This window comes from Corapipo altera, unplaced genomic scaffold (assembly GCF_003945725.1).
Source record: "Corapipo altera isolate COAL_440 unplaced genomic scaffold, ASM394572v1 0, whole genome shotgun sequence".
Lineage (NCBI taxonomy): Eukaryota > Metazoa > Chordata > Aves > Passeriformes > Pipridae > Corapipo > Corapipo altera.
In genome coordinates, this window is record NW_020884872.1 from 20,495,383 (window position 1) to 20,515,099 (window position 19,717).

At 39.1% G+C, this 19,717-nt stretch overlaps 1 protein-coding gene across 1 annotated transcript in view; it reads left to right on the forward strand.

Annotated features, from left to right (window-relative positions):
- Positions 1–19,717, forward strand: part of ANOS1 (anosmin 1) — a 133,939-nt gene that overhangs the window by 18,251 nt on the left and 95,971 nt on the right. The window contains exon 2 of the mRNA XM_027640856.1: positions 7,346–7,393. Within this exon, the coding sequence (XP_027496657.1) occupies positions 7,346–7,393 (48 nt within the window). The remainder of the gene's footprint in view (positions 1–7,345; positions 7,394–19,717) is intronic.

Consider the following 19,717-nt stretch of genomic DNA (forward strand, 5'->3'; position numbering starts at 1 on the left):
TTCCATGCAGTGATTTTTTTTGTTCGTTTGTTTTGTTTTGATAGGTTTTATATGTTTTGTTGTTTTGTCTGATTTGGGTGATCTTTATTTGGTTTTGGTGTTGAAATTTTGCTCTGTGCTTTTACTAACTAGACCAAAGTCTAAGAACATTACTTATATATCAGGAATAAATGAAGATGTTATTATAGACCCTAAAGCACAGTCATCTTCTGTCAGGTGCAAGGAGGGTTGGCTTCTCCCAGGGGATGGGGAGCCAGGGGCTGATGGTGACCCCATTGCAGGCTATGACCTCTCCAAGGGGAGCAGCCCCAAAGGCCCAGGCACAGAATGGGCAGAGCTGGTAACAGGCTCATCAACAGCCCCAGACATGGCAAGGGATGAGCCAGGGTTGGGGATGAGCCACGGTCAGTGACAGTTGTGGGATGAGTGGGTTCATTGTGTGCTGGGTGTAGAACTGGCTGGAGGGCAGGGCTCAAAGGGTTTCAGTAAACGGGGCTACATCTGGCTGGTGGCGGGTCATCACCAGTGTTAGTGTTCAGTTCTAGGGCTGGTTCTGCTTGATGTATTTATCAATGCTCTGGATGCAGCAGTTGAATGCACCATTAGCAAATTTGCTGATGATACCAAACTGGGAAGTGCCATTGAATCTTGAGGGACAAGAGGCTTTGCAGAGGGGTTTAGGTGAGTTGGAGTAATGGGATGAAATTTAACTAGAGAAAAATGTTGGATTCTGCATAATGCTGGGCACAAGTATAAACTGGCAAAGGAACAGCTCTGCAGAAAGGGATCTGGGGTCCTGGTCAGCATCAGGCTGAATAGGAGTCAGCAGGGTGCCAGCGCAGCCAAGAGGGCAAATCCCATCCTGGGGTGTATCAAACTCAGCATCACCAGCTGATCAGAAGAGGTGATTATCCTGCTGTATTCAGCATTGGTGCAGCCTCACCTGGAGTGCTGTGTGCAGTTCTGAGCCCCACAATTTAGGAAGGTTGTGAAGATCCTTGAATGCATCCAGAGGAGGACAACAAAGCTGGTGAAAGGGTTGGAAGGCATGTCCGATGAGGAGCAGCTAAGGATTCTGGAATTGTCTAGTTTGGAGAGAAGGAGTTTGAGGGATGACTTCATTGTTCTCCACCTGAGAAGGAGAAATGGAAAGGGAGGTGCTGATCTCTTCTCCCTGGGATCTAGTGACAGGGCAGATGGAATGGCTTAAAGGTACAAAAAGGCATTCAATTTATGATTTGTTGATGATTGCTTTATTCAGTTTCATTCTTTATTAGAACCATTATAAGGCAACAGAAATTCCTTACTAAGGAATTATTTCCTTAAAATGTAATTTACAATGAAATACAAAACTATAAAAAGAACAAAATGTACTAAGTTCAGTTGTTCATATTTCCTTCCTTTCTTCCCTGAATGGAAGCCAAGGAACTAGAATATTATTGGTATTCTGTTGTGTTTTATGGGTGGTTTCATCTCACACTGATACTCTTCTATCCATGGCTTATCCAGTGGGTTGTCTTCAAACCTGATGTATATTGGACAAGGACGTAGTGGTGATGATGCTAAAAATATGTTTGCATCAGTTATCCTTGAAGAAGCAGTCTTGTTTCCCAGAGAGGTGGTCTTTATGACCTCACTTGTTCACCAACTCCAGCTCCATGTTTCTCTTGCTCATTTCTACGGAGTGGCTCAGTTTCACTGACCAAGTTTCAGTCTTCACCCTAGCCTGTTGTTAAGAGTAATTTCAAAGTGCAGGAGGACTTAAATTTGCTTTTGCTTGGTGAAAGACTTCTGGGGTGAGTGTTCATGATGTTGTATGAGAGAGCATCCTTTTTTCATTTTCCTGCCTTATTTTCAGAGTAAAATGCATTCTCTTTATTTATATGCGAAAGGATAAGTAAATACCAGAGACCAGGAGAGGTAGTGCTGTGGTTCCCCTGCCCATACATTCACTACAAGTTTGTGTTTCATCTCCATAGAAAGGCTTTGAGAAATAAAATTTTCTTTGGCATTTCCTATTTCCAGGCTTTGATATCTCTCCCCATTAAGTGTACAGACTTTTCTGAAATTCATTCCTAGGTCCATACTTTGGTATTTGGGAACTGGAAAGTCTAGTTTGAATTTGTTGATTCCATTTTGCATCTTAATTCCACAATTCAGAGTTGGGCCTGGGGACACAGCACTGCCATGCTTAAGTCCGTCTATTAATTTGTGTCATAGTGAGCATGTAGTCAGGAAATGCATGTCAAGCATAATATAAATTATATTTCACTGTTCCTTTTAATTTCATGCTGTTGAGATTTTTGAAAGGTTAAGGAAAATGTATATTGGGAGCCTGTCTCTTTAAATTCGTCGTTGCAACAATTATTGATTTGTCTACTCAAATGTTCTTTTTCACTTCAGTGGGTACTGTTATTTGAAGGGTTTATTTCTGTGCTTTTTTGTCATTTTGAAAGAATTGGTGAGGTAATCGGGAGAGGCCAGTTTTGGGAGATGGTTGTTTCACTTGAATGTGAATTGAAAATTGGGCAGGGGAGAAGAGACTTCCAAAACTGATAATGAGTATACAGGTACTGTCGTAGCAGATTCAGTGACTAGTACATTTTTCATATATCTTCTCTGGCATTTCAAAAGAAGGATTGTAGCTCCTAAAATAATTATGGACAGAGATGCAAATGAAATAATTTTTTTTTGCCATTCCTCCAATTAAAGACTAACTTTTATTTGCTTGTGAAGGTTATTAGTTTTTTTCCCCCGGGGCACACTGTAGATAGAAGATCAGTTTTTCTTGCTTCTCTGCATGTGTTTTTTTCCTTTCAAGAGATGCTGCACAACTTTTCTTTTTCTCAAGTCATAGTAGGGCACAGAACAAAGACATTTATAGTTTGCCAGAGGAAAGCAAGTGTGCACATATACTTGCTGAAATGTAGCCTAGTAAGACTGATTAGAGATGCTAATGTAACAGTTTCATTGAAAATATGTGTGGCATGTATTTTCTTTAAAAGTTTGAATGATAAGTCTTGTAATATTTGTCTGCTGTTTTAAGTTTTTTTTCTCCATCTGTCTTTGCTTTGGTAAACTCTTGTCCTTATGCAACTTCAAACTGTCCTGGTCTTTGAAGGTCTGATTCTGGAAGTTTGTCTGCATTTTCCTTCCTGACAGACTGAAAGTGTATGGGGCTCAGGTGGTGATCCGAGTTCCTCTACTCCATCTACTGTATGCTGTTGTAGAACGCTTTAGTCTCATCTACCTGATGTCTTTCATATGAGATGTCAGGGCTGGGAAGAAGGATACTTGGAGTTTGCCCTGTTGAGTTCAGTTTATTCTCTTCATTATGCAGATTAAGATACTTCAAGGTTGCCCTGAAGGTATGCTGGTGCAAGGCTTACAGATGGGTCCATTGAACTCTTCCTTGAGGCCATTTCTGCACCACAGCGTTAAGCCACCGCTAAAGACTGAGTCAAAACTCTCATTGGTATAAGTAGGTCAGGATTGGGTTTGAACAGAAACAGACATGAGGGAAATTTCTGATGTTTTGAAATTATGTTTTCAGCCAGGTACACTAACAGGAACAATAATCACAGCTGGATGTTTCTGATTAACCATTTGCTAAGACGCAGAGTGAAGGAGAGCCTTCATATAGCCTTTGTGCTTCTTCTAATGCCCTATTGTTCAAAGGAAACCTGTGCAATTTGCTTTTTCTTCTTGTGCAATGAAAGATCATTGACTTCATGTGAATGTAAGTTTGTATGAAGCTGAAGTTGCTAAACAATACTTTTACTTTTTGATAAACTTACTTTTTAGCTCAAGTGCTAATAGTTTTCAGTAGAGAAATGGAACGAGTTGTAGACATTGAAATTATCAAGTAGGGGACACACATCTTATGGCTTCATTGTCTCAAGTAACAGATATAATTTAAAAGCAGAGGTGCTTTTTCTATTTCAGTGGAAAGTAGCAGTGTAACTAAAACAAAGTGGTGAGCTGCTAGTAATCTGTTATTGCAATCAGCTACCTCTGTCACATTTTATATGAAGAAGAAAGGGGGGATAAATTGCAAGTAACATATGAAATATTGTTTTTACATTACTGCTGGCTAGATCTTTAAATGGAAATAATAAATCCTCATACAGCATTGAGAGTAATACTGAAGAATTCCCACTAGCATATGTTATTTATGGCTGTTCTAAAGTTTTATTACTTCTATTTATGTCTCTTTTCAAAGGGTTTTTGACCTGACATGGTGCTCATAGTTAGCTAATGTTATGCTAGCAAATTTCAGTTTTAGCTAAAATCTACAGTAATGATAGATAAAAGTGCTATCATAAAATCAAATAGTGATTGCATTTTAATCTGCTGGAACATAAATTTTCATAAAATATTGAAATTAAATGATTTGAATTGATTTTTTTTTAATTGCTCCTAAATAAGCCGACAAGTGGAAAGGAGTAAATATATCTTTATCATCCCCAGAGCTCCTTAGGTGATACAGGAGGAGAAATTTTTAGGATTACAGCTTATATGGAAAAAAAGGCTTATATAAAAGTTTCTGAAGTTCAGATCAAAAGTTGTGGTGAAAGCCAAACCATTCTGTGATTCTATGGCTGTGGAGATTGTTGAAGCCACACACTCACAGAATGATTGAATTTGGAAGGGATCTTCATAAAGATCATCTAGGCCACCCCTCCCTGTCCTGGGATCTTTGACGAGATCATACTGGTTGCTGAACAGTTCCAGTGATGGAACATCCACCACTTCTCTTGGCAATCTGTTTCAGTATCTCACCACCCTCGCTGTAAAAAGTTTCTTCCCTAGATCCAATATAAATCTGCCCTCTCTCAGTTTAAAACTGTTGCTTTTTTTTCTGTCACTACAGACCTTGGTAAAAAGTCTTATCTTTCTCCTAAGCCCCCTTTATATATTGAAAGGCTGCAATACGGTCTCCCCAGGGTGTTCTCTTCTCCAGACTGAACAACCCCAACTCTCTCAGCCTTTATTGAGCTCAGGTCTTCAGATCATTTTTGTGGCCCTCCTCTGGACCTACTCCAGCGGGTCCTTGACCTTCTTGTCCTGAGGACTCCAGAACTGGATGCAGTTCTCTGTATGGGGCTCATGAGAGCATAGAGGGGGACAATCCCTTACCTTGACCTGCTGGTCACATCTTGGGAGCTTTTATGAACGTATAACATACTTGTATGAAGACATGCACAAACATGATCTATTGAAACATTCACAAAGAGAGATCCAGCTTCAAAGTATAGGCTTCATGGTTGTGGTAGCAAGTCACTGTATTCAAGCTTATAAGCTTTACTGGATCAGAACAGAGTGCTGCAGTTTTGAGAAACTGTTCTAGTTGCCTTGGTTACAATGTTTCTAATGTATCTATTTCTCTTTCCAAATTGTAGTTGATGGATATTAAGAGAATAATTCTGAATTTGTCTGTGTGAGTTTTATACATAGACAGTTATGTATTGTTGTTAAGAGCCAGCTGGCAACTAAGCTTGACACATGTGCTCACTCAACTGCCCCCCTGGGTGGGATGTTGAAGACGATCGGAAGAGTAGAATGAGAAAACTCGTGGGTTGAGATAAAGACAGTTTAATAGGTAAAGCAAAAGCCATGCACACAAGCAAAGCAAGGAATTATTTCACTGCTTCCCATAGGGAGGCAGGTGTTCAGCCGTCCCCAGGAAAGCCGGGCTTCATTAAACATAATGGAGACTGGGGAAGACAAATACCATCACTCCAAATATACCTCCTTCCTCCTTCTCCCCACAGCATTATATGTTGAGCATGATTCCATAGGGTATGAAATATCCCTTTGGTCCGTTGGAATCAACTGTCCCAGCTGTGTCCTCCCCTAACTCCTCGTTTATCTCCAGCCTGCTCCCTGGTGGGATCGGGTGCAGAAAAGACCTTGATGGTGTATGTAAGCCCTGCTCAGCAGTAACAAAACCATCCCTGTTATCAACACTGTTTCCAACACAAATCGAAAGCATAGCCCATGCTAGCTACTGTGAAGAAAATTATATCTATCCTAGATGAAACCAACACATGTGTATGTATATATATATATATATGTGCATTATTCTATTATTTGCATCACCCTTCATTAAAAAAAAAAAAAAAGAGAGAAAGGTATACTGCTGCTGTATTAGTCCTTCGTATTCTGGCCTACTTGAATTCCTACTCCTTGGAAACTGATTTCCAGATCTATAGTTGGTACCAATGGCAGAAATATACTACAGTCACATTAATTCATCCCTGTGGGAATACCTTGCCTAATTGATATGAAAGGATGTCCTATTACTCTATCTGACTCACAATTGTAGTCAGATTCTGAACAACAAATTTACCAGAATCTTCATCCGTTCTATTTCCAGAGTATGAACTTATACATTTTGGAAGAAATATATATGAGGTCCAAAGTACATGAACATGCACTCTGTGTTTCAGAGCTTGTACCCTATTTCTCATGTTCAGTCTAAAGAGTCACTCAATTCTTCCTGGTGTTGTTTCGATCTTCCCCTATACAGAAAGTGAATCATTATTTTGTCTTATCTCTTAACATCACAAACATATGTTTCTCTTTTCTGAACTGTTTTTTTTTAAACTGGAAATATTGTTTCCAAAATTGATTCTTCAGAAGCTCCTCTAGGAGAACAGCAAGTTACTGTTTGTCCCTGTGCCAGTTTTTTATTTATCTTTCTGTTCTCATCATGTTTTCTTTTCCTTTAGCTTAAATTATTATTTTGCATGTTATACTGTATTGGTTGTTTTACTGCAGTCAAGATAAATGAGAGCTATAGTGTTTCCTTATCTGGGAAATGCACTTTATTATCAAAAATATAAAATAAAACTGGCACAGATATCTTTGGTAAACTCATGTCTCATTTAATTGAATTTTCCATTACTTCAAGGTTGTTCATTATCTTTCCTCGGTAATTTACTTTAAGTATTATGCAGTATTGAAATGTGACTAATGGACTTTCTGTTCATGAATCACTAAAAATCCATATCAATTTCTTAAATGCAAGTGTTACCTTTTGTCTGCTTCTTAGCAATTCTAGACAATAAGTGTTTACAAAGATGGACTAAAAGATGACTGGTCAGTTTTCCACCAAACTTATCTGGTGAAATGCATTCCTAACTTTTTTCTGATCTCTTTACACTCGCCTGAGCCTTTTACTCCACACAAGGGAGTAGGAGTCAGCATTGGTACTTGTGTTGTGGCACAACATCATTCTCTAAGAAGAACCGGATGGTGTTTTTTATTTTAACACATTAGGGTGGACATATCTAGTCTAAAAGAAATATTAATATTTATTTACTTTTCCTTTATCTTTCAGAACAATGGATCACTTGCTTGGTGCCAGAATCATAAACAGTGTTCAAAGGTAAGTCCTGTTTTCCCCCTCTCATTTAGGTTACCTAGCTGCTTTCAATCTCATCTATAGATTAAATGCTTCTCTTCTTAGCCTGTTCTCAGAAGCATCTGTTTATATTTTATTTTTAAACCTCAACCTATAATAAAATATTGAAAATTAAAACCAAGTGGTTTACTCTTTCAAGACAATGGAATCATGTTTGAGGATACATGTCAAGCATAGTTAAATTCTAATTCTGTGTTTATAACAAAGTTTACACTGGCTAAAATCTGATGTGTACTATGTGTTTTTTCATTTTTTGTGGTCAGAAGAGAGTAAAACTGTCAATAACTTTAAAATCTTCCTTCAACAGCACCAAGCTATGTCAACATTCAACATTTCATTCAGTTTGGGTATTTAATTTTTAGCTGGACACTGAATTTCTTTCAAAACATTCTTGATACAAATCCCAGTGGCTCTACTGATGCCCTGTCCTATCTTAGCTCTGTAATCCTGAAAGCCTAAACGGTAGGTGAGATAATTGTCAGCTGATAAAAATCTCTCTATGGTGCCTGGAGGGAAGCAGCAATGATTTGGGAGCTTTGGTGTGTCAGGTGGAATTACACATTTTGGTGCTGACTGTTCATAAAAATCATGGGAGTTGCATCCATTGGAAATTTTTCTGAAAATGCTCAAGGTAGTATTTTTGTCTAAATATCCTGAAAATGTATTTCTACAATAATTTACACCTTTTAACTTCAATAATTATTCTTTATTCATGAAGATTGTACTGAAAAAGGGATTAAATCTAAGTAGCATTGTTCTGTATTGTTTTAATAATGTAATCTTTGTAAATGCGGATGCTAACCCTTGATTTTAACACATGACAATTTCTTGTATACATTTAAAGAGTGAGATTACTGATTCACTGCTCTAGCTTCTCTTGACATAAGTGGAATTGGAAATGGGACAATATGGTATTGACTGTTCCATTGAGGGTAAATAAAACAAAGTTGATTGCTGTTGTCAGCATGAAAATCCAGGGTATAACAATGTCAGTATAAGAAAAGAAGGGAACATTTCCTATTAGCTCTGTCTCACTGCTAAGGGTTGCACTTCTGCAATGAAATCTCATCATTCTTAGAAACGCCAAACAGAGATGCAGAGAATGTGTTTCATGATAACCGAATTGCCTTTGAAGCAAAGCATGAGGGCCTCGTACCACAGTGATCCTGCTATAATTTTTATTTAGCTACCAAAGCTACTGTGGTAAATAATTGGAAAGGTTATTCAGTGGTTTGTGTCTGCCCAACAAAGAAGGAATAGTACAAGAAAACTAGTCCAGCTTTTAAGGCAGGGCAGGATTTATAGGAGTATCTCTCAGAGTTGCTCACAAGTTTATGCAATCCACAGAAGGTGTATATAAGCTGTTATGGATTTAAAGTTTACCTTAAGATTTTATTAGTCTCTTGAAATCAGTGTAAGAAGGCTACAAATTAATATTTTATTGTATTACAAAACACAATGATACCTTAAGTTTTAAATTACTTAACATATACTTTACAGTCATGTTACCTTATATTTTTCATTCTTTTTTAGGAAGGTAATATATTTATCTTGGAAAGCAGCTTTGCCATATTTAGAAAATAACTAAATATAAACTTGGTCAAATTGTCAGCAGAGCTGAACATAAGCAGAATGTTGTCTTTTAAGGATGGCTTTGGTTTTCTGTGTTTTGTAATGTGAAGTCAATTGTATTTTCTAACTGAAACTTTCGAAGTGATGCAGGGAGTTGAGTTAACCTTTTAAAACAGCAAAATCCTTTCACTGGATCTCAGCACCTCAGTGGATGAGGTTTATATGAGTATGGCAGGTAGTGGAGGATCCTGCAAGGAATGGTGTGATACTTGACCTTATACTAACATGGAAGGCCTTGTTGGAGATGTAAAGTCTGGGGACAACCTTGCCTGCAGTGACCATGAGATTGTGAAATTCAGTATTGGGCAAGAAGGAAGCAGGGCAGCAAGTAAGATTGCAACCATGGATTTAAGGAGAGCTAACTTTAGCCACTTTATTGGTCTTCTTCGAAGAATCCTGTGGGAACAGGTCCTACAGGGAAGAGGTGTCAAGGAGAGCTGGTTAATATTAAAGGATCGCATTCTCAAGGCTCAAGAACAATGCATCCTGATGAGCAAAAATTCAGGTTAAGTGGGCAAAAAACCTGTGTGGATGAATAAAGAACTCATGTCATTACGCAAGCATAAGCAGGAAATGTACAGGAGATGAAAGTGGGATCAGGCCACTTGGAATGAGAATAGAAAGGTCGTCAGAGTAAGGAGAAATGAGGCAAGGAAGGCCAAGGCCCATCTGGAATTAATGGAGTGGGGACCATGCTAACAGAGGACGTGGAAAAGGCAGAGTTACTGAATGCCTTTGTTGCTGTCTTCACTGACAAGACCAGCCCTCATCAATCTCTGACCCAGGAGACCAGAGTGGAGGAATATTGTGAGGAAGACTTTCCCTTGGTCATGGAGCATTGGCTTAGAGAGCACCCTGACCACCCACACGTCCACTGGCTCTGACAGGATGTATCCATAAATGCTAAGAGAGCTGACTAACACCATAGCTAGGCTGGTCACAATAATTTTTGAAAGGTTGATCAGGTGATCAAGGGAGGTACCTGAGGACTGGAAGAAAACAGATTTTACCCCAGTCTTCAAAAGGGGCAAGAAGGAGGACACAGGGAACTAACGACCAATCAGCCTCAATTAAATCCCTGAAAAGGTGGTGGAGTGCCTCACTCTGAAAGCTATCTCTGTCCACATGGATGACAAGAAGGTGATAAGGAGTAGTCAGCGTGGATTCACTGAAAGTAAGTCATACTTGAGCAACCTGATTGCCTTCTGCAACAAAACAACTAGCTGGATGGATAAGCAAAAAGCAGTGGATATTGTCTACCTCAGCTTCAGGAAGGCTTTTGACATTGTCTCTCACAATATCCTCATAGGATAAGCAAACTCAAGAATTGTGGACTGGATGAGTAACAATGAGGTGGATTAAGAACAGGCTGAACAGCAGATCCCAGAGGATCATTATCAGTGGCACAGGGTCTAGCTGGATGTCTGTCAGTTGTGATGTCCCCCAAGGTTCAATACTGGACCTAGTATTGTTTAACTTATTCATCAATGACTTGGATGGAAGGGCAGATGCCTCCTCACCAAGTTTGCTGATGACACAAAGCTGGGAGGAGTGGATGATACCCCAGAGGGCTGTGCAGCCCTTCAGAAGGACCTCAACAGGTTGGAGAGATGGGCAGAGAAGAACTGCCTGAAATTCAGCAAAGTACAGGATCCTGCACCTGGGGGAGAATAACCTCAGGCACCAGTACGGGCTGGGGGGCTGACCTGCTGAAAGCAGCTTTGTGGAGAAGGGCCTGGGGTCTGTCCGTAAGCCAGCAGTGTGTCCTTGTGGCCAAGAAAGCCAATGGTATCCTGGGATATATTAGGAAATGCATTGCCAGCAGGTCGAGGGAGGTGATCCTGTCTGTCTACTCAGCCCTGAGTAGACTGAGGCCACGTCTGCAGTGCTGTGTCCTGGTCTGTGCTCCTCAGTACAAGATAGTACAAGAGAGGTCCAGTGGAGGGCAACGAGGATGCTTAAGGGACTGGAGCATCTCTCTTATGTGGAAAGGCTGAGGGAGTTGGGGCTGTTCAGCCTTAAGAAAGACAACTGAGAGGGAACCTCCGAATGGAGGGCTCTTTTCAGTGTTGCCAAGCAGTAGGACAAGAGGCAATGGACAGAAACTGATGCACACGAAGTTCCACCTGAATATGAGGAAGAACTTCTTTGCTGTGTGACTGTACACTGGAACAGGTTGCCTAGAGAGGTTGTGGAGTCTCCTTGACTGGAGATATTCAGGAACTATCGGGATGCAATCCTGAGCAATGTGCTCTAGGGTGACTCTGCATGGGCAGGGAGGTTGTACCAAATGACCCACTGTGGTCCCTTCCAACCTTAAACTTCTGTGGTATCTCAGATGACATTTTTTTTAAAGGATTCTCCCAGTATCCACCTTTGTTTTGTGGTTGTGGTGTTTAGCAACAGAACTTTTTGAGGTGATTTGTGGTAAACTGCGGATGACAGCAGGCAGCCATCTACTTTGTTAGTGGGGAGACTTTGAAGCACAGAAGTATCTTTGTTTGCACATATATTTGCATCTGATACACAATGGAGAAGTTTTACTTGGAAGTTGCATCAGTAGACAGTGGCTGATACAACAATAAAAGATGTAGGTAATCTAGTAACTTTTCTATTATTTTAGTCTTTCATAGAACAGTTTATAAGATGAAAAAGGTACACTGTGGTCCATCTTCTTACTTGTAACATAACTAATCTCAATTTTATTTTAGAAGCTTTTATTTTATTCCAAGGGCAGATGGTAGCATGTAAATGTAGAAGTCCTGAATGGGAAATGGAGCTATTGAGAAAAAAAAACAAACGATAAAGCATCCAATACAAGGCTTTTGCATGTGTTTTCTCCTCAATGAGCCTTTGATGTCTGTTTTGATTTCATTTTGCCTAGACCTGATCTGAGAAAAAACCCCAGTTCTAGAGTCTCTGCCCATTATTCTCTGAGACTAAGATCAGTCTGATATAAAATTCTGTATAAATTTTGTGGCTACTCTTTTGTACGTAGAATGATTGGGAAAAATATTTTAATACCAGCATAGAATGAAAATTATTTTTTTTCCTTTTGGAATTCTGTGGTCTGTAGTTGAAGATAGCTCCTGATAAAGTATTGTTCTAGTTTGTTTGGTCAGTGAAGTACCTCTAAAGCTAATTTCAGCTATTATACCATTGCCCTCTAATACAGGTGTAGACAACAAATGCTTAGTTGAAGATGAACATTTTTGAGAATGGCTAGTTTGTCAAAGTGGTGCAAATCTAATGAACTAAAGTGGTTTTAGCTTGCACAGGAACACTCGTAGATCGCTACCTACATCCCAAATGGCTATTTATATTAGTTATATTAATGGAGCAAGTCACAAAAACATGACTGTGAGCAGCAAAATATGCACCAGTGATTTTACATATAATTTAATTGAATGGGATCTCTCCAGAGGTCTGTTTTGCAAGATAAAACACAAGAGAGCTCTTGAATGCTTACCCTGTTTGACATAAATGTGTGTAATTTCAATATGTTAAAATACTTTTATAATTGGGACAACCATAGGATCAGTAAATAAATTGCTATTTTTGGTTGCAGTAGTTACTAATTCACTGCTGTCCTGCACTCCTGCTTGTCTGCTGGCACCGTGTAGAAACAGACTGAGGGCTTTCTTTCTTGGATTCTTGTCAATTGCCTGGTTGGCTTCCACTGTGAATATGAGTATTGAGGTAAAATTGGCACTGTAGTTGATGACGTTTGTGAAATTCCTTGGAAATGGATTTAAAACGCAAATTTCTTTGTCCAGCTTCATTCATAGTTTTGTTTGAGCTTATGCTTCTTGAGTTGTAGATGATTCCCTTCTAAGGGGACAGAGGGTCAAATATGCTGACTGGGCCCAACCCATAGGAAGATCTGTTGTCTCCCTGTGACCTGGGTAAGGATACCACCAGAAAACTTCCTAGCCTGTTGCAGCCCTGAGACTACTAGCCATTAATGATCTTCCATATAGGGAACAATGAAGGGGCAACATGCAGTTGAGGATGATCAAAAAGGACTTCACGGCCTTGGGATGTTTGGTAAGGGAATTTGGGACACAAGTAAGTTATATTCTCCTCCACACTTTTAGTTAAAGGCAGCAACATTGGAAGAAACACACAGGCTGAGTCTACTAATAGATGGCTCTGTGGTTGATGTCACTGCCAAAATTTTGGGGTTTTTGACAACTGGTTTATCATCTACTGAATGCTTCACCCACCAAATCCATATCTATCCAATTTAGAGAGAAGGATTTTGGGGGAGACCCTGTTAAAGGCCCAGTAAAGTGGTCTGTGTGTCATGAATCACCTCCCTATCCTTTATGTGCCTTAGAATAGCTTCTAAGAGGATTTGTTCCATAATTTTCCAGGCATAGAAATGAGGCTGACAGGTTGGTAGCTCTCAGGGTCCTCCTTTCTACCTTTTTAAAAAATGGATGCAGTGTTTCCCTTTTTTCAGTCACTTGGGACTTCATTTGTCTGCTATGACTTTTCAAATATCATGGCAACTATGTCAGCCAATTCCCTCTGAACTCCGGGATACATCTCATCAGGTCCCATAGACCTATGCATGTTCAGGTTCCTGATCTTTACTTACAGTTGGAGGGGCTTTGCTTTCCCAGTCCCTCTCTTGCAGTCTGTTCACTGAAGAGGTGTGGGAAGAATGGTTACCATTGAAGACAGAGGAAAAAAAGTTGTTGAATACCTCGGCCCTCTCCCTATTGGGCTATGTCCCTTTACTCTTCCCAGGGCAGATGTTCCTGCTTCCACTGCCTGTGCATTTCCTTTTTACCCTTTAGCTTGATGAAGAGGTCTCCACTCATCTATGCTGGTCTCTTGCCTTCCTTTCTTGATTTCTTACACCTGATGATCTAGCGCTCTTGTACTTTATGGAACATGTCCTTAAAGATCTGCCAGCTCTGTTCTGCTCCCTTCCGAGCAGCTTCCCAGCAGGTCCTGTTGACTAACTTCTGGAAGAGCTAGAATTTTGCTTTCAAAAATTTAGAGTCCTGATTCACTCTTCACCTGACCCATATCCCTCAGGACTACAAACTTCATGATGATTGCATCCCAGGCTGCCTCTAATCTTGACATCACCAATTAACTCACTTGAACTAAAGCATTATAATAACCATTGCATTTGTTGATCAATCTCTTACTAACAGCTATATGTCGATTTACGTACTACATGCTATTTGAAATACTATTAGAATCTGGCCTAAGAAAATAGTGTGCAAGAATGACTTAAGTACTTCAAGGGTAAAAATATTGCACCAGAGGTTTACTTGTTTTGTACAATGGCAATAAATTGGTTTATGTTGTGTTTGAATTCCTCTACTGAGTTAACCTTTGCTACTGGATTTAACTTTCAAGTCCTTACATAAGTAGTGTTTGGGGTTTTTTTTTGCCTCTCTTTAACTTACCCTCTGAAAAATCTTTATGTGGTATTTTGCCTCTTTCTCTCCACTAGTGTCACTATTCTGTGTGGCCATCTACCTGTTTCTTACAAATCTACCAAAGAATCAGTGAATTGTTTACATTGGAAGGAACCCACTTAGATCTTCTAGTACAACCCTCCTACTCAAGTAGGGTCAGCTAGACCAGGTTGTCCAGAATCACATCCAGTTGGGTTTTGAGTATCTCCATGCATGAAAACCACAACCTCTCTGGGCAACCTCTTTCAGTGTTTGATGGCCTGGCAATAAGAGAGTTTCTATTTCCTGTTTTTTAATTTGTGCCTGTTACCCCTCGTTTAGTCCATGGGCATGCCTGAGAAGAGCCTGATTCACTCTTCTTCATTGCATCCCAATGGGTATTTATAAACATGGGTAAGATCCCTCTGAACCTTCTCTCCAGGCTGAACAGTCCTAACTCTTCGAGCTTCTCTGTATATGGCAGATGCTCCAGCCCCTAAATGGTATTCTTGGCCTGGTGTTTTCTTCTTTTTTTCTGCTTATGCTTTCTAAGCCCAAAATGACTCCTACCTACTGCCATTCGCAAAGCTCATGTCCTTAAAATCCCACTGCCCTTTGTTGTCTTATGATCAGTGATTCATGCTAAACTGTTTGTAAATGCACAGCATTTGCTGTTCCTGCTCCGTTTTTCCAGTTTGTTTTTGCAGTGTGAGCTCCTTATTACAAGGCCGTTCAAGTACTTGGAAGTGCTGAGCCCATAACAGGTGCTTCACTGTAAAAACAACAGTAGGAGTCAATTGCTACTGAGAGTAACATGAAATGACAAACTGTCCTGCGTTGATGCTGGCTTAGTGAAAAATGTATTTTAGCCCTAAGCGGAGGGGGTGGTGGTGGTGCAATGACTGGGAAGGGCATTTCAAGAGTTTGTGAAGTAGAGATAATTATTTTTTTTTATTTATTTTACAGCTCCTTACACAGGGTTTTCTTTTTGTAGGCAACTGAAAGTCAAGAGACCAGCAGGCATAATTTAGAGCTGCATGTGCAGTGGCATTTACAAGGACTGGAGATAAATGGGGATCATCATAATGCACTGTGAATTGCAATACAAATTTCTTGTTCCCAGTAGCCAAGGTAGCAGTCTGTGATTGATTGATTCCGTGGGAAGGCTGAAAGGCTAGTTTTTGAAATTTTGGAACTGAGAGGAATACGTGAAAATAAAGATAAATAAGTTTACAAATGCTGCAGCCAAATAAACAGATTGTTTGACTATTTCAAAAAGAAAACTAATTTCTTTATAGAATGTACACTTCTGAATTCTGTATGTGAGCAATTGTTTCAGGCTTCAAGCTGAGCTCTTTCCCAAGATAGTGCAGGTGAAAAAATGAGCTAATGGTTTAAACAATTAGAGTTTTGATGCAGCCTTCCATCTGTCAAAGCCCACTGAAATGAAAACTCACAGTTTTAATTTGTGCCTCCAGCATCTAACTCAGTCTGAAATGGTGTCACCGATTTGCCCTACCCACAGTGCTGTCATTCTTATGTTAAGCATTCCGTGCACACACGCTGGGAGACTTCTATCAAACGTATTAGTGTGCATTTGAGAGATCATTAGCCTGAAGTAGCTGGAACATTCCAGGTTTCTTAGCCGGGAAGCTCACATCGCTGCTGGAAAGTATGTTGAGCCACTGTTATTTAAACAATAAAGCTACAGCAGGATAGGGATAGCTTTGTAAAATTTAGTAGGAATAGTGGTATCATGATTGAAGTGGCACCCATAAGAGGGCAAGATAATGAATGTTTTGATTTTTGGCTAAAAAGACAGAATGAATTAAAATTTCTTTCTCAATCTGCCAGACAGATTGTTTTTCTTTCATGTAGTAAAAGATAAGGTAAAACCATTTAATAGAATCAGAGTTCATAAGACTTGATTAGATTATTGGTCTGCTAAATAGATGAAAATAATCCTGATCATATAAGAAATAAGAAGACAGATGTAATACTTATTGCTGGAATTCTTATAGAGTATTTGATTTTGTTATTATATTAATCTATGAAAAGGTAAAGGGGGCTGAGGTAACCATAGTGGTTATATGATTAGAGCTGAACTACCTAAGAAATAGATGAACTGAAGTTTCTGGGTATTTGTGTTTGGGGAAATAGAAGAAAGAGCTTTGTGATTCAGTGTTTGTGTTGGTACAAAAGCATTAGTGTATAAATGTGCTATGATGATAGGAATCCCTTTGTTCTCTAAAGGCCTTGAGAACTGACAAATAAACAGAGTTAAAATCCAAACATTGTTTACAGTACTTTGTAATACACTGATGTATTGTTATCTGTTTGTAAATATCAAGTATTGTTTTTTTTGGGTATTGAAAACACGGTTATGTTTGAACATGGGACAGTGAAATAAGTGAAAATTAAGTAAGTTCATATTCCTCAAAGTTGCTGTGTTGGATCACATCAGTCATCCTTCCAGTCTCATACTTGTCTTACCAGCTAGATTCTCCAGAGGTAAATAAACCTTCAGGTCTAGAATAACTGCTAGATAACTGATAGAAAAAAACTTACGTAAACCGTGTTACTTACTTTGTGTGATACTGTGAAACATAAAGGGTATGTCCTTTTCAAGACAGTAGTTCTGGTTTCTCAGTTCTTGCTGCTTACTGTTTTGTTCAGCTTAAATGTTTTTACCTTAGCAGAACAGGTGTCAGGGCTTTATGGAAAGTGTTGTGCTTGGCCTTCTCTCTGAATGATGCTGCTGACAAAATTCTGTCTCTTGTACAAATAATTAGAATCCAAATACTTTCCTTTTTCTCTTGTTAAAAGATCATTACCACTGTTAGAGCTCTTATGATAGGCAGGGAGGAAAAGATCATATTGGTTTTCTGTCCCTGTGCCCCAGGTTTTTGTTAATACAGAATTCTGCTGAGGTTCTCATTGATCCTCAGTGTGGATTTACAGAAAAGGTTGTCTCTTTTGAAGTTTGATGTTTTGGCCAGTTTTATCTGGTCCACTTTTTAAGGAGGTAATCAAGTCTGATCACTGTGTTGTTTGAAATTTGACCTCCTGAATACTGAGCAGACTAAGCCAATGCTGAGCATAACTAGCCGAAGATTAAGTAACCCTCTTTGACAGAGAAAGGATGCAAAATTGTCATTAATGACTGAATTGTGCCAACACTGGCTTTGAGGATAATAGCATAGCAGTCTCAACTCCAGTCTCAGAAATGCAAATGCTGGCTTTAGACCTTAAGTCTGCATACTCTACACCATTTACAGACATACACTACAGCTAAAGGGAGAAACACGTGCGTGGGCGTGCACTCATACACACACACACACACACACACACACACACACACACACGCACACGCACATACCCAACAGATATTTATTGAAGCTGGCATGCCGAAGCACTAAATGCTTCTTTAACTTAGCTTTATCTGCTTCAGTGAACACTCTTCAAAATCCAAGGATATTCAGACTGCAGAACCCTTTATTTAGAGGTATTTAAACACAAGCATAATCCCTTCCAAGAAACTTTTGAAATACCAATGGAGCTATGCAGCCTAATCAAGTGTGAATTTTTGTCATCTAGAAAACAGTTGATTAAGTAACATCTAGCAGAAGGACAGTCGTCATTGGAGCAACACTAGTCAGACAGTAAAGACAAACCGTACAACTGAGACGAAGGAAAATTAGCAGTAAATATACTTGAAAATAAGCATCGAATTAATCTTTCTAAATCCTTAATTTTCCAAGGTCTCTCACCACTCAGTTTGCTCAAACCTTGTAGATATTTTTTTCTCATCTTTCAATAACTTTGCACTCTATATGCAGATGGAAATGTATAACATGAAAGTGTATTTGAAATTTTGATTCCCTAAATACAATATTAGTTCCCAAAGCTCAGCTGCATGAATTGCCCTTAGGAAATTTCAATAGCTCACATAAGTCAGAAAATGTGTACAAAACTTATAACTTTGCAGTTGAGATCAGAATCCTAATTTTGTCTTAATAAAATATGTTTCATTAACCTAATTAATTCTTAGTACAATACAGGCTGTAATAGTCTGTTTAAATGTATGGTCTTTTTCCTCTCTTGTGGGAGACAACTGCAGTTAGATCAAATACAGCTCTAGTTAAGTGACAAAGACAAAATGTACTTGCGTTGACCTTTAATGTAGTAATAAAATACATTCAGCCACTGTAAAGAGTTTTGCTTGACTACACCAGGGCATTATTCAAAGCCCACTGAAGTAAAGAATACTGACTTTAAACAAGCTTTATACCTATCTGTAAGGCAAGATTGTGCTTTTTCAAATGACCTACCTGGGAGTTTCTCCATTACTGTAATATTGAAGGAGATGTAAAAGTGTGCTTAGGTAGATGAGGTTACTGTGCTGAGAGGAAGGCAACTGTCTTTGAGGCACACAGACAGGGATGTAAGCATCCTCTTCTGCACACACTCACTGAGCTGTAAGGAAAGCATTGAGCTGGAAGTGAGAGCTATGACTGTTTTCCACTTTTGAGTGCCTGCAAAGAATTGGAAAGCTATCTGAGCACAGAAGCGTGGTCTATCCTAAAACAGAAATTGCAGGTTTTATTTTGTAACACTAATTTGAGATATTTAATCAGACATTAATGATTTAATTGCTGTTTAGCACTGACTGTATATTAGAATAACTCTCTATGCACAACAAACAAAAATGCTTCTGAAAGGGTGCAGTGTTAAAAGAACTAGTATTGTGCTATGAATTTTAAGCAGATCTCCTCATTGAGTTTCCATAAAACGTTCCGCTAAAAGTCAGTTTGGGGTATAGTCTCAGGTTAACAAGTCAAAAAGGTAACTGGTTTCGACATTTCTTCCATAATATTCACTGAACAATACGGTTTACAAGCTTGCATTGTGATCTTAGTGTTATCAGATGTTTTTAGGTATTTCAGTGGCCTGAAGAGTGTAAGCACACAGTCAGCACAGAAGTATACAGACAGAGGTCCCAATACTGAGATAGTGACAGGAAAGTGTTTGAACCTCTTTTCTGAAGTCACTTCTGAAGTCACTGCAATGGGTCTAAAGGCTATTTCCTGCAGTGTATTTTAAAATCGGGTTGCATCCTCATTTTATACAAGTTAACAGTTACTTGGGGTATAAATCATAACCATATTTCTTGAATGTTTGGAAATCATAGCCATATTTCTTGAATGTTGACATATGTATTTAATATGTATGGGAA